The 16,235-nt window shown below is 48.4% G+C and overlaps 1 protein-coding gene across 1 annotated transcript in view; it reads left to right on the top strand.

Moving 5' to 3' along the window:
* The first annotated feature begins 5,199 nt into the window (after positions 1 to 5,199).
* Positions 5,200 to 16,235, top strand: part of ITPR1 (inositol 1,4,5-trisphosphate receptor type 1) — a 185,935-nt gene continuing 174,899 nt past the window's right edge. The window contains 4 exon segments of the mRNA XM_054179973.1: positions 5,200 to 5,303; positions 6,434 to 6,473; positions 6,475 to 6,545; positions 9,174 to 9,244. Of these exon segments, the coding sequence (XP_054035948.1) occupies positions 5,212 to 5,303; positions 6,434 to 6,473; positions 6,475 to 6,545; positions 9,174 to 9,244 (274 nt within the window). The 5' untranslated portion in view covers positions 5,200 to 5,211.

The following is a 16,235-nucleotide window of genomic DNA, read 5'->3' as shown; positions in this document are numbered from 1 at the left end:
TCTATGTGTCAAGTAAGTTTACCTAGAAGGATTTTTTCTTCCCCCTGCCCAGTGTTGAAGTGGAAGAGGGTAGTGATGCTCCATGGCTTGGAGACTACTGTGCTGCAGCTGGAAGGTGGTGGGTTCCTTGCAGGCCTCCTGTGAAAAAGCCATGAAAGCTGGGACTGTGCAAAGGTTTTCTTTGTGCTCCCCCCTCCAGCATTCATTGATTGCTCTTGGCACTGCTGTATCTAAAATAAACAGACTGCAGGGTGATGGTTGTGTTTGTCTGCTGAGCACCACTGCTTTCTGAGCAGTGAGATTGGGCTTTTAGCCCTGGGAGCCAGGTGCTGAGAGTGTGGGTGAGAATCCTCCTGCCCTCTGCTTCCAGAGGGCTTCTGCTTGTCATCTTCATGTATTTGGCCAGTGTGATGTGGGAGAGAAAGTGTCCCCTCCCTGGTCCAGTGGACAAGCATGGATGCTTTGGCTGACATGTCCAGGAGAGAACTTGTTCTCTCAAGTCCCTGTGGCCTGCCTGTGCTGTGAGCTTCAGATAAATGTGCCAAGGTTGACAGTTTGGTGGGATTTTTTTAGTGCTTCAACTTGTGGGTTCTCCAGCTGAAGTTGCCCATGAAGGTCTCACTTCAGGGGGTTAGCAGATGTTGACAGAGATGGTTTTTAAAGGTTTTCAAGCTGGATGCTTGGAAACTTTGCTCTTGAAACCCTTCTGGTTCTACTTTTTGCCTCATACCTCCCATCAGAGGTAGAAAATAGCCAGTTTGAGGCAGCTGATAATTTAGTGTTCAATGTAGCTAATTGATCAGCTTGTTGAGCAATTTTGTTAGGTGGAGAAAAGAATCACAGAATGTTAGTGGTTGGAAGGGACCTGAGAAGATGGAGTCCAACCCCCCTGCCAAAGCAGGATCACTTAGAGTGGGTCATACAGGAATGAATCCAGGCAGGTTTTGAATGTCTCCAGGTGTCAAAAGAATCTTGTGAAGAGACTGTGAAAGCAGCTTTCAACTAAATCAGTTGAGCAGTTATTCTCCACTTGCAGATCTTGTGTGTAAGGAGACCTGTGGTGTCATTTAGTCCCTGACTCCCATCTGCCAGTCCAGCATGTTGCTGAGCACTGGCCAGCCTCAGAAGCAGCACAGCTGAAGGCAGATGTTGGGTGAACTGACTTCTGGTATTCAGCTATTAAAAAAGATTAAGAGATCACAGAATCATTCAGGTTGGAAGCGACCCTCAGGATCCCCAGGTCCAAGAGATAACCCTGCTCTACAAGGTTCACCCCTAAACCATATCCTCAAGCCCCACATCCAAACCACCTTTAGACACATCCAAGGTTGGTGACTCCACCACCTCCCTGGGCAGCACATTCCAATCTCTGACCACTCTTGCTGGGAGACTTTTTTCCCTACTGTCCAGTGTAAGCCAACCCAGTCACAGCTTGAGGCCATTCCCTCTTGTTTTATCACTAATTGCCTGTGAGAAGAGACCAGCACCAGCCTCTCCTCAACCTCCTTTCAGGTAGCTGTAGAGAGCCATGAGCCCCTCAGCCTCCTCTTTTCCAAACTACCCATCCCAGCTCCCTCATGGCTCCTCACCAGATTTATTCTCCAGTGTAGATGGTGCCAGCTGGGGCTGTGGGCAAGCCCTAGGCAGGCAGTTTAGAGGCTCCCCATAGCTGGAATTGGCAGCGTGCGTCAGCAGAGCGTGGAGGCAAGCTCCAAGTATATCCTGTTGCGGTGGAGATAACGTCATGGTGGAGATAACATCGTGCTGAGGGGTGTTAAAACAGGAGATTCAGGAAGAATACAGGCAAGGGATGAGCCAGGGCTTAAGTGCTAAATGTTGCATGCTTAAGAAAAGCTTTAAAAAACTTTCTTGTAGCCAGATCAACCTTTTCAAGCCTTGGCTTGAGCAAAGCTGACCAGCAGGAAGCACCAGGAGCACAGCTCTGCTGTTTGGGACAGAGGGAGGCTGGGGATCAGCAGTGCCACAGGCTGCACAGCAGCAGAACCTGACCCCAGGGATGGATTCAGAAGCTTGCCCAGAGAAATTGGGGAATAGATCTGGTGAAGAGACCAGCAATGAAACTAAATCATGCTGTGTGCCTGAGCTGTCTCCAGGCTTAAAATGGGCTGTTGCCCATAACCATGAGATGGTTACAGGGGAAGGTGCTGAGGAGCTCAGTAATGGAAGTGCCAATGAATTGCACAGGGGCTGATTCTGGGGTTTGCATTACCTGGCTGTGTTGGGGTGACAGTGCCATGGTGTATGCCATGCTATGGCAGCATCTCTCTCAGTCAAGAGCATACAAGGAAATTGAGGCTTTGTTTTGGGAGGTAATGTGGAAGTTGATCACAGAATGCCAGGCTGGGAGGGGCCCCAAGGCTCCTCTGCTCCAACCTCTCTCAGTGATGGCAGAGTTGAAATGAGCTGGCCCAGCACTGCGTCAAGCTGAGTCTTCAGGCTGCCCCATGTGGGGAAATCCACTGCTACCCCTGGGAGATGATTCCAGTGCCCACCCTTGGGCCTGGTTTTTGGTCAATGGGCTGAAGTAACTTCTTTCTCTTGCCAAGGAAAAAAATTCTTCTCTTCTTTAATAGAAGTCAATAACTTTGACCTTCACATTCTCTTGGGAACAGCTGTGGCAAACATCTGCCTCTTCCAAAGGAAAAATGTTGTAGTCCAGGAATCTCCTTCACACCCCAGATGGGATACTTCAGATGCTGTTTTAGGAAGGGATCAGTTGGAACTATCTGCATTCCTTGTTGACTTGCTGCCTTTTTGCTTTGGGCTGTATTCATTTAGGGCTGAGCTGAGGGCTTTAAAGTTTATAGCACAAGGTTCATAACTAACATCCAAGTTGGGAAGTGAAGGAAAGTTGTGCTTCCACTGATGCTAATTCAGTCCCTCAGCATAGTTCTGCCTGTTTTCTGGTATGCAGCTTAAAATAAGTGGTCTGAAACCCAGCTCTGCTTATCAGGAGAGAAGGGGAACGGGCTGGGTAACAAATGCAGGGGCTGAAGGGGCTTGCTGGCATCCAACAAGCACCCTGAGGCCAAAAGAGTTGTTTCTGTGTGCACACAGACTTGGTTTCAGAGGAGCTGAGACTCCTTTTCCCTGCCCATGAACTTGACCTGTTCTGGGTGGGGGTTTTGGCTTTCCCTGAATTTGTTTTTAGTTTACAGATGGCACAGGGATTTACAGGCATGGGAATGCCTCTAATGAGCTTTGAGGTAACAATAATGGAAGCTGCTGTGATTGTTATTGCCACCACCACTAATACTTTGAGGGTGAGGCAGCAGAGCTTCAGGCTTTTTTTGCTTGCACTTTCATATCTGCAATGCATTATCAACATCATCTTTTAAATCTACATGAATCTGTCCTTGTTGAGCTCCAGCCTTGCTTAATAAACTCAACCCTCACTCTTTTGGTAAACAAGATAATGTTGAGTGAAAGGGAACATTTATCCCCTGTACAATGTCAGGGCTGTGCTCCATAATAAGCATAATTTCCTGCTGCTCAGCTCTCCTGGTGGTAGAACACTTAAAAGTGACTTGGGTGTGATGATGGAGAGGGTGAAAGGGTTTTCAATTACTCTTTTTTTTGTTCTTTTCTTTCAATCTGGGAGCCTGTTCCTGGGCAGTGTTCACTGGCAGGGCTGCCTTGCAGAGCAGGAACAGCTTGGAAGAGCTCTGCTGCTGCCTGCTGCTTGAAACCTCAAGCAAAGCTCTTCTGACATTTTGAACTCGGTGATCAAAAAGCCTGGCTTAGGAGGAGCTCCAAGAAGCCAGAACATGGCCTTGGAAATGAAGCCTTTGAAAATCTGTTCACTTGGGCTGCTTTTTATCTGGCCTCATGTTGTTTGTCTCTCTCTTGGTTGCTGTGCCAGACAGGAACTGTCTTGCCTGCATGTATTTAAATGCCAGGTATCACTTGATCTAGAACTGGGGGGGTTGAAAGGAGATGCAGGCAAGTTTTGAGCCCTCTGGAAGCTGACCAGACCCAAGTGGCTGCCTGCTCAGCCTGACATTTAGGCAATCTCTTTGAAAAGCAGGACTGAAGTGTTCCTGATTTCCCAGGGATTCGGCTTCCTGGTACATAGTTTAAAGTAGGTGACTGTGACAGATCTTAATCACCATGTTGTTAGGTGCAGAGTGCTGCTGCAGTCAGGTGTATTTGGTGGCTCTTCACCTAATGCTGTCTCTGGCACTGAGCTGTAAGCAGGTTGTAAGCCCCAGTGTTGGCTGTGTCAATATTCCTGGTGTGCCCCAAAACACTGACATGAATCCTGGCAATGTTTTCACCTCCCAGCTCCCCCCAGCCCCACTCCAGCACACCAGAGGACCTAGAAAACATGTTCAGAGAGACCTTGGATTTTGGCAGAGAAATGTGTTGTGATTTGGGGGGTACAAACAATGTCTTGGGCAGTCCACCCTCCTTGCCCCTTTCCCTCTCACAGGTTAAGATACTGAGGTGCTGTGATGTGTCCAGAGAAGGGCAACAAAGCTGGGGAGGGGTCTGGAGACAGGGCTGGTGAGGAGCTGGGGGTGTTCAGTCTGGAGGGGAGACCTCATTGCTCTCTACAGTTCCTTAAGAGGAATCTGCAGCCAGATGGGGATTGGTCTCTTCTCTCAAGTAGCAAGTGACAGGACAAGATGAAATGGCCTGAAATTGTGCCAGAGGAGGTTTAGGTTGGAGGTGAGGACAAATTTCTTTACTGCAAGAGTGATCAGGGGGTGGAACAGGCTGCCCAGGGAGGTGGTGGTGGAGTCATTGTCCCTGGAGGTGTTCGATGCATGTGTGGCCATGGCACTTGGGGCTGTGGTTTGATGGCCATGGTGGGGTTGGCTTGACAGTTGGACCTGGTCTTGGAGGTCTCTTCCAGCTAAAACAATTCTGTGGTTTTTATGCCTGGACTGCAAAGGCTGTGAGCATCTGCTGGGATGGATGCAGCTACTCATAAACCAGGCCCACGCCAAAGGGGATGCCAACAGCTGCTTGGTTTTGTCCTTCAGTTTATTTTTCTAAGCAAGCACTTTGCTGTGCTGTGTTTTCTTTGATACCTGACATTCCAGCACAAGGAATCAGGCCTTCAAACAACTGAAGGAACAAGAGCAAAGGCTCCTGTTGTTGTAACCTCCAGCAGCTTGTGCTGAGACGTTCTGCCTGCTGAATGCTAACCTTGTGCTTTGTTCTTCTAGGGGCAGTAAGCCAGAGATGACTGACAAGATGTCGAGCTTCCTTCATATTGGAGATATTTGTTCTCTCTATGCAGAGGGCTCAACAAATGGATTTATTAGCACTTTGGGGTAAGAACAGCTGTTCTCTTGTACTGAAAACATCCCTCAGAAGGCCCAGCAGAGCTCAGGTAGCTAGCCTGAGCCTGGCTCCCAGGAAAGACTGGGGAAAACAGGGCAGCTTTATGGACGTGGTTGGCCCTGACTTCAAGCCCATACAGCCAGCTAGATGTCAGGAGGATGGAGAGTGCATTGATGGCTGTGGTGTGGTTTGGATGCCCTTGGTGGGGAGGAAGAAGCTTGTCAAGTGAAGGTGTTGGGTAGAGGGAACGAAGGCAAGCCGATGGTCTTCATGTTGTTGTTTGTCCCGTGTCCATCCGTGTGTCCTGTCCTGTCCCTCCCTGCCCTTCCCAGTCAGGAGTGAGTAGACCCCAGTGCAGTTTGCTGACTGGAAAAAAAGATGTAGCATAGGGGATCCCAGTGGTTTAAAGAAAGAAAAAGGAACTATATATCTAAAAGCAGTCCCAAGGCAGATGGTGCTTCTCATTTGCCCTGTTCCCACAGGGGGCTGCCACCAGCTTACCACTCGGACTAGTTTTGCCTGACAGGATTTGAGGTTTCTCATACAAAGCAAATTGTCCTTCTCCAGTCCAAGGACAGCCTATTTTGAACCTCCAGCTTTGCCAGTGGCCAGCACCTTGGCTGGCTCCTGCCCTGGAGTGCTTCCCCACACAGCTCCTTTGCGCTTCCTTCTGCAGAGACATCAGCCTGGGTGCTCTGCAGGGGAGTGCCTCTTAAGCAGTACAAAGAGCATGCTACTTCCTTAACCCCAAAGCAGCTCTTCACCTAGGAGAAGGAAGAGTTGGCAGAGAAAAGCCATGGCGTTGAGCTGCAGCTCTGAGGAGTGACAGGGGATGTTTTACTCTGCTCAACTGCTGCTGAGGAGAAATCTCTTGGATCATGAGAAGCTGGCAGAGGAGCTGTGTACTGACTTGGAAGACCTTGCAGGGGGTTGGATGAGAAGCTCCAAGAGCACATCTGCCACCTCCTTTCAAAGCAGTGAGAAATTAGAGGGAGGGAGATGGCATGCATGACACACTGCTGTGGGACTTCAGTACTGAATGAGTAGCAGAGCAGCAACCAGGGAGCTTTGCCGACGTGGTGAGTGGGCACACACACAACATGCTCTTTCTCATTTCCAGTAGCCCAAAGGGCATCAGGGGGGGTACAGTGACAGCAAATTCTTTTCATGCCTACTGTCCAGATGCATCTGATAAATGGAGCTCCCAAGCAGGGTACAGAGAGAGCATCCTGGTAAGTGTCTGGGCAGGAAACGATGGGCTGGAATCTCATCTGAGTGACTCCAAACTAACTTGTAGGTTTAGTCCTCTAGCTATTAGGATGGTGGAAAATAAAGGGGCAGAGAAGGAAGCAGACACTGAAGATGCACCATGATCTATTATAGGAAAGAGAAGAAAATATGGGATGCTGCCAGAAGGGAAAGAAGGTATGCTAAAAGCAAGGGATGTAGTAAGTAGGGTTGGTAGAATAGTATTTGGCAAATGTATTTGACACATTTCCCAGGTACTGGTCAAATATGCCACCTGCACCCTGCAGCACTCAACCAGCTGTCTAACTGGCCAAATACTATCTACTGGCACAATGACCTGAGCAATATGATACATTTGGCTATTATTTTTTTGTTTGTTTGTTTTTCTCCCCCCCCCTCCCCCCCACCCCCTCCCCAGTACTGAAGCAAGTTTGGCAGTAAATGACTCCAGCCCCAGCAGAAAGTTGTGATGTGATGTGGAACCCCCATACGGTGCATGATGAACATCCTGCAGTGGCTGTGGCTTTTGATGGCATTGCTGAGCAGAGGTTTTTCACCATGGGTAGTCCTTCTAGGCATGACAGGCCCTCTAAGCTCATCTGTTCTCCTAGGCTTGATGAGATGTTCTCGTGGCAGCTCTAAAGATCCCTTAGTGTTACAAGCATCTCTTTGATCTGATTAGTGCTGTTTTAAGGTAACTGCATTATGTAATGGCCACACATCTTCTGAGCCCAGTCTAAGCCAGAAATCCCAATTGCTATGTGAAACATGAAATACATTATCAGCTTAAGAAGCCTCCATAATCCAATTAGCTTTGTCCCATATTTAATTTAGTCTTTGTCCTGGAGAAAATGAAAGCAGCAAAGGAAAGCTGACTTTATTTCTTGTTTCAGTTATTTATTTTTTGGGGGGGTGTAATTGTGCTCTATACCATGTGGAGTTTTGACAGTCTTATGTCATAACAATGTGTAATGACTTGTTCATGTGCTTAATGGCTGAGAAACAGATCCCACTCTACATTCTAATGGTGTTCTAAAGCTTTTTGAAGAGTGTTCCTATTTAATATTCCTATGACATGACTGCTGGCTTCATCAAGGCTTTACTCTTGCTGTTTTCCCAAACCCAGTGCTGTCACCATGATGATTACCTGTGTCCAATATAGCCTCTTCTCTGCTTTCAGTATGAATTCACTCTCTAAATTTCTTCTCTCTTTTGTGTTGTTTTGGTTTTTTCCTCCTTAGTAGCTTGGGAAGTTCCTCTTTCCTTGGAACTGACTCTCAGAACAAGGAGAGAGAGATTGCACTGAGGTTATCTCTGTGGGAGGTGATCAGAGGAACCCATTTGGCTGGAGAGCTGGGGGTTTTATTTTTGGCCCTTTGTTCACTAGAGGCAGACACTGCAGTCAGCTCCAACATTCACCCTCCCATCCACACATGGCTACATCATAATAGGGAGAAAATCCATGGGGAAAAAGCAATTTACTGTGAATGTTTGCCTATGCAAATCTTAGATGCCTAGAACTGTTGAGTCCACTTAGTCTCTCTGATCCCTGAATTTTTCCTGCACTTTATTTTCCATAATTGTTGTCTCAAGATGCTCCCTGCATGTAACCAGCCTCTGCAAGGAACAACTCTCATATTCTAGGTCTCAATCCTTCTCAACTTGATTCTGCATGAGAATGGACCCCTCAAACCTTTTCAGACCTTGGGAGTTGTAATTTCTACTTCTGTGTAGAAAGCCTCTTTGACAGATTGGGTTTTCAAGGGGCCAAACTGAGCCACTTAGGATCAAATCAGAAACAACAAACTTGCACAGTTTGGAAAGCAATGTGTGGCTGAAAGTACAATTCCACCCTGAGCTGTGCCAAGGGTAGAGCAGTGGTGGCAGGCTGGCTTTAGGTGTTTCTCCTTAACTCTATTGTCTTTATCCTGTGAGATCTGAATTGATCCTGTGGGCTGTTTGCCAGTGTGCATCCACAAGCAGCTCTGCCTTGGCATTCCCCATTGGAATCTCTTGGGTTCACTTACCCTATTCTCCTCCTCCCTGGTAGGACAGGAGGAGGAGGTTAGCTCAATCCTTTGACTCACCCTGTGTTTGGTGAGCAGGAAGGTGGTGTTCTGCCTTCCTTCAGAGCCACTTTTTATTGTGGCAGCTGTTTCTACCTTAATACTTCAGGGGTCATAGGATCAGTGTCCTTTTTGCCCAGCCATCATCTCTACCCACTGTATAAGTGCATTTGCTACACTCCCCAAATCTGTCCAAGAGGCAATACCTGATCTAAGGCTGTTCTGTCACCTAACTAGAATATGGGCTGTTCTGTCTGCACCCCAAGGAGGGGACAAAGATGATGCAGTACACAGGAGCAATGACTTACTTATTGTCCCACCTATCCAGGAGCATAGCTCTGGGCAACAGTAAAAAAATAACAATAATTAAAAACCAAATAGCTGCATGCTTCTTAGAGAGGTTTGGCATAAGTTGGCATTTGGGGAATGTCTTCTGCTGAAGCGGCCACTCGGATGAAATGCTGCAAGTGAGCGCCTTGGGCTGTGCTGAGGAGGGCCTGAGAGGGATGGGAGCAGAATCTCACTTGGCTTCTCGTTCCTTTGCAGCCTGGTGGATGATCGGTGTGTTGTACAGCCAGAGGCAGGGGATCTTAACAACCCACCCAAAAAATTCAGAGGTAAGTTGGTCAGGCAGCTCCTCACCCCTCTGGCTAGGTGGTGTCCTTCCTTGGATGCGGTCATCTGGAGCTCTCTTTGGCCTTCCTGCTTTCTGGGCGACGTTTCTCTGTCGTCGTCTTCTGTGAAGAGCAGCTCAGGGGGAAGGAAGAAGTGTGGATGTCTGTGTGAAGTGAGTTGTGGGGCTTAAAAAGAATGCTTTGTGAGGAGGTGGAGAGGGGGATGCCAGCTGAGGTTGGCTTTCAGATCTGCCCAAGCTTAGAAGTTGCCTCTGAGTTTCATTTTTTTCTCTCCCTGCTATCCTATGTGCCATTTAGTTACTGAGTACCAGTCCTGGAGAAGAGGAAAGTAAAAGCAGCAAATGTTTGTGAGAAAGCTTATTCCTGTTTGACCTCATTTGGTGTTAACTACTTTTGACTTTGCTTTGCTTCTGCCAGGAAACTCGTGCTTAGTGATAAGAAATTGATGCCTACTTCTTTGCAGAGCTTGGCTCAGTCTGAGTTAAGAAAAAACAGGAAGAGAAGCACTAACTGGGATCTTGTTGGGAAAAATCTTCTTGAATGCCTCTTGTTTCACCTCTTGATTGCATCTCTTACCCAAAGCAGAGCTCAGCCAAATGCTCTCTGAACACTTGATCTGCCTTTCATTGCTGTTCTCGGATGTGGCAGCAACTGTTAGCTGAGTCTCGTTTCCTTGCGTTTTGCTTTGCCTTTATCAGGGGCCCAGAATTGCCATAATTCTCCTCAGGTTTGGTCAGAACTGCAGGGGACTGCCCTTGAAATGCCACCTTCTGCACTGCTAGTTTTGTTTGCTGCCTCTTGGGGTGCTTGGATTTTGCCATGACACAAAGATGTCTCACGCAACGAAGCACTTCCTGCAGTCTTGCTGAAACCTCGGCGCGCTGCTTGGGTTTTCTCCCTTTTCACTGGAGAACTCAATAGCTGAGGCTTCAAATCCTGAAGAGGCAACCTGGGGAAGTTTCAGCATTCCATGCTAAGCTCTCCAGAAAAAGAGAACAACGGTGTTAGGTGAAACAGAGCCCTGACTCCAGGCACTTCTTGACGTTAACATCGTATGAAAGAACAAAGCCAGATTTAACTCCAACTGCTGGCTGTAGAAGGAGGCAGGGAGGGGAGAGGGAGGAAAGAATGAGAGCAAGGCAATTCTTGCTTGCACAGTTTAGGAACTGCAAGTACAGGGAGACATTTGTCTGACATAAAACATTGTGGTTAGACATTGTAAATGTTCTCATGTTACTTGATAATTTATACATGGAGAAAGAATGGTGTGAACCTTTTCCAGCCTTTGTAGCTCCTCCACTAAAGCCTTCGTGGGGATGGTTTTATGCTCAATGGGAAATGGCAACAAGTCATAAAATTTTAGCAGGCATTTCTGTTATTTATACACAGGCTTTGGAAGTGTAGCCTCAGATAAAATGCTTTCCACAATGAGTGTGTTCAGGAGAAGTAATAATGGAGTTTATCACGCTGTCTTCAACACAAATGGAACGTGCCCCTTGGTTTGTTAGAAAGCGAAGGCACCCAGAGGCTTGGCTGGGCAAGGCTCAGGAGCTACAGCCAGGTCTCTGCACTCTCCTGTGGTGTTTTTATGGCAGCCTGCAAAAATACCTCCCTTGCAAGTGGAACACAAGGTCTTCCCTAAGGTGCATTTATCCAAACAACTCCATTTGCATCTGGGATATAAAGCTGCTGTGGGGAGGGGACTTCCTACGGAGGCTTGCAGTGCTAGGGTGAGAAGCAATGGCTTTGAGCTGGAAGAGGGCAGATTGAGACTGGGGATTAAGAAGAAATTCTTTCTAGTGAGGATGGGGAGACACTGGCACAGGTTGCCCAGGGAGGTTGTGGGTGCCCCCTCCCTGGAGGTGTTCAAAGCCACGTTGGATGGGGCCTTGAGGAAGCTGGACTGAGGGAAGGTGTCCCTCTCCTTGGCAGGGGCTTGGAACTGGATGGCCTTTAAGATCCCTTCCAACTCAAAGCATTCTATGAATCTGGTGACTGTAATTCAGTAGTCCCAGTGTTTACATTTGTCATACTTTAGCCTCTGTTGCCTTGGGCAGTGTCGTGGGCACAGCAGATCAGTAGCACAAGGTACCTTTGGTACAGCAGCAGCCTGGGGTGGGAGTCGATGTGCTGGTAAGCAGTCAGTTTGTATGTGGTGCCCCTATGATGCCATACGGTCCGTACTGGTCATGACAGCTGAGAGGATCACTGCAGCTTGAAGCCTGAGAAGCAGCATGGTCTTGGTTTGAATCCAGACAGGTGCACACCACTGGTGCTGGGAACTGAGGAGCACTGCTTGCAAATCTCACTAGAGCAAGACCAGAATTAATCCCAGGTAAGGGACTAACACTACAGCTTTACCCAGGACTGCAGAACCACCTGTGTGCTGTAACCTGTTTCATACCTATGTCTGAATCCTCTTGGAAATGAGCTGTTCCTGAAGGTGTCCAGACACACCTCAGTCACACCTGAAGGCATGTTCTGGGAGGAGCACTGAGCTGTGACTTTGTGGCCAGCCTTGAGGATCTCACCCTGGCCAGTGTCTTAAGGAGCTGTAATTGGAAGCTGCTCTCTGCAAATCTGTCTTCTGTAGGCAGATGTAAAACAGTTGTCAGTCTAATTTTCATGCTTAATTAAAGTGCTGAGAGCGATCTGGAGGCAAGATTTGCTGCTTAGCTATGCATACATGGCTCCAAGGAAATTCAGTGTGAGGCTGAAGTGCTTCTCTCCAGTGGTAGAATGAATCCACCCTGCTCTTCTTTATTCCTTCTTAACCATGGGTGTTTCAGGTTTTGTGGAGTCTTGTTGCCTAGGCTACACTTCATCAGTTGCATCTCAGGGCAGCAGCAAGGCCCTGGTCCTGGAGGGTGGTGATTTTTCTTTCTCCTCTGCCTTAGCCCCTTGAAGCAGAGCAGAGGTGCTGTGCATGGTGACAGTGTGTACACAGCATCCTCCTCTCTGGAGAGAGCCTCTCTCCTGCAAAAGGCAGCTGACAGCAATGCTCAGCCACGAGCATTGCTGTCACTAAATGCTGATAACCTGCTTGTGGTGTGAAAATAGTCCCTGCTGAGGAAGGAGCTGCTAAAAGCAGGCACTTTGTAGCTGAGACGGAGGTGGGGTTTGTGTGCTAGGAAGTCACTCCTTGCAAAATTGTTGGCTGTGAGCTGTCCTGAGGCAAAATTCAGCGAGGGAAGCTGGATGTATGTTTGGATGAACTGGGCTGAGCAGGATGGTTTGCAGCAGCACAAGTGGGGGTGGAGATGGGAGCGCTAGAACCTTGCAATCTGCCTGGGGGAGAAGATCCAGAGGTATCCTGAGGACACAAGGCCTTGCTCTGTTGACAAGAGTTGTGGGAAAAAATAGGCTGGGAGATTAATCTGCTGGTGGTGGAGTCCTGGAAAGCATGAAGTGCAACAAGAGGAAGCTGAGAGTAAGATGGGATAGCATTCAGGTGAGGTTTGCAGTGTCACAGTATAAATGAGATGTTAAACTGAAGAAGTAAATTCAGAGGGTGTATGAGATGGGAAAAACTGAACTGCTGGGGTAGGAAAGAGCTCTGAAGGAAGGTACTAGTCCAATGCTGTCAAGTTGCTATGAGCTTCTGGGAGTTACTGCAAATACTAAATGCTGGTTTGCCTCTAAGTCTTTAGATTACAGTCTGGTTGGAGATGTGAAGCTGATGTGTGAGTCCAGAGGAGGCCACAAAGATGCTCCCAGGGCTGGAGCAGCTCTGCTGTGAGCACAAGCTGAGGGAGCTGGGGCTGTGCAGCCTGGAGAAGGGAAGACTCCAGGGAGACCTTAGAGCTGCCTTCTAATAGCTGAAGGGATTCTCCAGGAAGGCTGCAGAGGGACTTAACCTGAGGGTATCTGGAGCCAGGCCAAGGGGGAATGGTTTGAAACAGAGGGAGAGCAGGGTTAGACTGGAGCTGAGGAAGAAGTTCTTCAGTGTGAAGGTGGTGAGACTCTGGCACAGGCTGCCCAGGGAGGCTGTGGATGCCTCTTCCCTGGGGGTACTCAAGTCCAGGTTGGATGAGGCCTTGAGCAGCTGGGTCTAGTTGAGAGGTGTCCCTGCCCATGGCAGGCAGATTGGAGTAGAGGATCTCCGAGTTCCCTTCCAATGTGATCCATTGTAGGGTGGTTCCTATTTCATATCCCAGTCTGAAGTAGATAGTAGCTGAAGTGAGTGGTTTGCAGCTGATCATGTTGATGGGCTGGGAGGCTTCAGTGGATTTCACACATTTATTGATTTTTCTATGTTTTCAATTCTGCCTTTCTGAACCCACTTCAAACATGGTGATTTGGGTGTTTTAAAGCAGTGTTGCTCTGGCCCTTCATGTTTTCAGCTCCAACTAATTCAGTCCTCTAAAACTACCTTGCAGAACACTGAGACTCGAGTACAGCCCTCAGGGTTTGTACATGAGGACATGAGAATTGCTGAGAGTGTTTTGGTGAACTGGGCTGAATATCCTGTGTACAGATGAGATTCCTGGAAAAAATCCTTCTTGTACTGAGTCTCCAAAAAAAGAAAGCTGTGTGTGACAGCTCCTTGGTTATCTGCACTGCTGGGAGAGGGGAAGAGAGGAGGGGAAAAAAAAAAGAGGCCTTTTTCTGTCTTTTCCCAAGCTGGAATCACTGCTCTAATTGCCATCTTTGAGGATGACTCTGCATCTGCACAGTGACTGTAAATGAACATTCCTTTAATATGCAGTTCAGCTGAACTGCAGCTGACCCTCCAGCCAGGCTGGGGGCACCAAGTGCTTCGTTAGAAATCCTTCCTGCTTAAACACACACAGACAGATAGCTGCTGGGCAAATTAAACTCAGGCTGCACAGTCCTGGCAAAGCTGCAGCTAGAGCCCAGGGCTGATAGTTTTGTGCTGTAGCTGCTGCTTCCCAGCTGGGCTAAGTGAGTGTTGTGCTTCTGCAGAGGGTCTGGGTTGGGTTTGTATCGGAACGCAGCGCCGAGCCCGGCCAAATGTGTTTGCTTGATGCAAGACACTGCTGCTACACCAAGGCAGGCTGTCTGACAGCCTTCTGGGGAAATGCCTTACAGCTCCTGATTTGGGATGCAGCTCTGCCTGCCAGGCATCCAGAGCCTTTGCAAGAGCTGCCTGAAGCAGAAGGGGGGAAAAAATGAAGGGCACTTAGTGGGTTAATTTGTCCAGCAGCTACCTCCTTGCAGAACATTGTTTTAGTAGTTGCTGGGCAACACTCTTTTTTTGGCAAGATGTTCAAGGAATGAACCCATATCTTAGACTTAAAATACCCTCATGGTGAAGCAGATGATGAGTACTTAGAATTCTGTTTGTTCTTTTGATCCTAATCCTTGCTCTGTGCTCTGGGGGCTGCCTTCACAGAGCCTCAGGCCAGCCTTGCCTGGGGGTGGTGGCAGGGCTTAGCTCTGAGGCTCTCAGATGGAGGTGCAGTTCAAAGGCTTCAGCAGAAGACATGAGCTGGGTGCAACAGAGAACTTGTGATATAGAACATAAATCAATCTGCACACCTCAGTTCTTTTGATGGCTTTCTCTTAAGTTCACACTGTGCTCAGCACTGATCCAAGTCAATACAACTTCTGCAGAAGAAGCAAGTGTTCTGTTGGCCACAGCTCTGCCAAGGGTGAGCTGAGGCCTGCAGGCTCCTGTCTTGTTTGACATGAAGGAAACCATTTAGTTCATGCAGCACTGGGAGAGGCTGTGGAGTTATGGTGCATCCATACAGGGTTATTCACTTAGCCAATGCAAGCTTGTGCATAGTTTGGCGTCAGGATGGAGCTGAAGGGAGTTTCCAGCTCAAGGGTCACAGGCAGAGTTGTGCCAAACACTTCAGAATACTAAGAAGAAACTAAAATACTCAGATCCTGTTGTCTACAACTTCTGGAACAATATTGGTTCCATGTAGTGACCAGGAGGATGTGAGGTGATCCTCTCACTCTAATCTTGAGGCCCCACTTGGAGCGCTGCATCCAGTTCTGGTGCCCCTAGCACAAGGACCTGGAACTGTTGGAGAGGGTCCAGAGGAGGCCATGAAGATCAGAGGGCTGGAGCACCTTGCCTATGGGGACAGGCTGGGAGAGGTGAGGCTGTTCAGCCTGGAGAAGAGAAGGCTTCAGGGAGATCTCAGAGCAGCCTTGCAGTACCTGAAGGGGCTCCAGGAGAGCTGGGGAGGGACTTGGGACAAGGGCTGGGAGTGCCAGGATGAGGAACAATGGCTTGGAGCTGGGAGAGAGGAGACTGAGACTGGGGATGAGGAAGAAGTTCTTGAGAGTGAGGGTGGGGAGAACAGGTTGCCCAGGGAGGCTGTGGCTGCCCCTTGCCTGGAGGTGTTCAGGACCAGGCTGGATGAGGCCTTGAGCAAGCTGTGCTGGTGGGAAGTGTCTCTGCCCATGGCAGGGGGTTGGAACTGGGTATCTTTAAGGTCCTTTCCAACTCAAACAGTTCTTTAACTCTATGATATGTAGAAGTGTAGCAGGTAAAACCCAGGTGATAAGGTGGTGTCCTCTGTACTCATCAAGAAGAGTACTTGCAGTATAAGCCTTTGAGTTTCCTGTGTTCAGCTGTGCTGAGCTTAGCCTCAAACCCTATAGCTCTCCATACGCTCTCTCTGCATGCTTTTCCAGCTCCACAGTGGTGGAAGTGGTTCTATCAGCTTAGACTGCTGCTTCAACTCTGATGTGAAGGAGGCTGAATGGGAGGACTCTTTCTGCATACATTAGATGAGTTCAAGTGGTTGTTTTGCAGAGGGTTTGAAGGCATGTTCCTGCAATGGTGGTGAGAAGGGTGGTAGACCTGGGCTGCATGGCCAAGTTGAGGCTCCTTTTTCTCTTTGAACAGGGAGTTTCTAATGCTGGTGACATCTTTGGCTGTATTAATTATTAAATCACCTAGATTCCTTGAGGGAATATCTAAACCCATGTCTGAAGATGGCCCTCTTTCACTCTGGTATCCATGGATTAGCAGACTCTACATAGCAGGATG

Source organism: Dryobates pubescens, chromosome 1 (genome assembly GCF_014839835.1).
Source record: "Dryobates pubescens isolate bDryPub1 chromosome 1, bDryPub1.pri, whole genome shotgun sequence".
Taxonomy (NCBI): Eukaryota; Metazoa; Chordata; class Aves; order Piciformes; family Picidae; genus Dryobates; species Dryobates pubescens.
The sequence above is the reverse complement of the archived record's forward strand: the minus strand, read 5'-3'. Positions and strand labels throughout refer to the sequence as shown.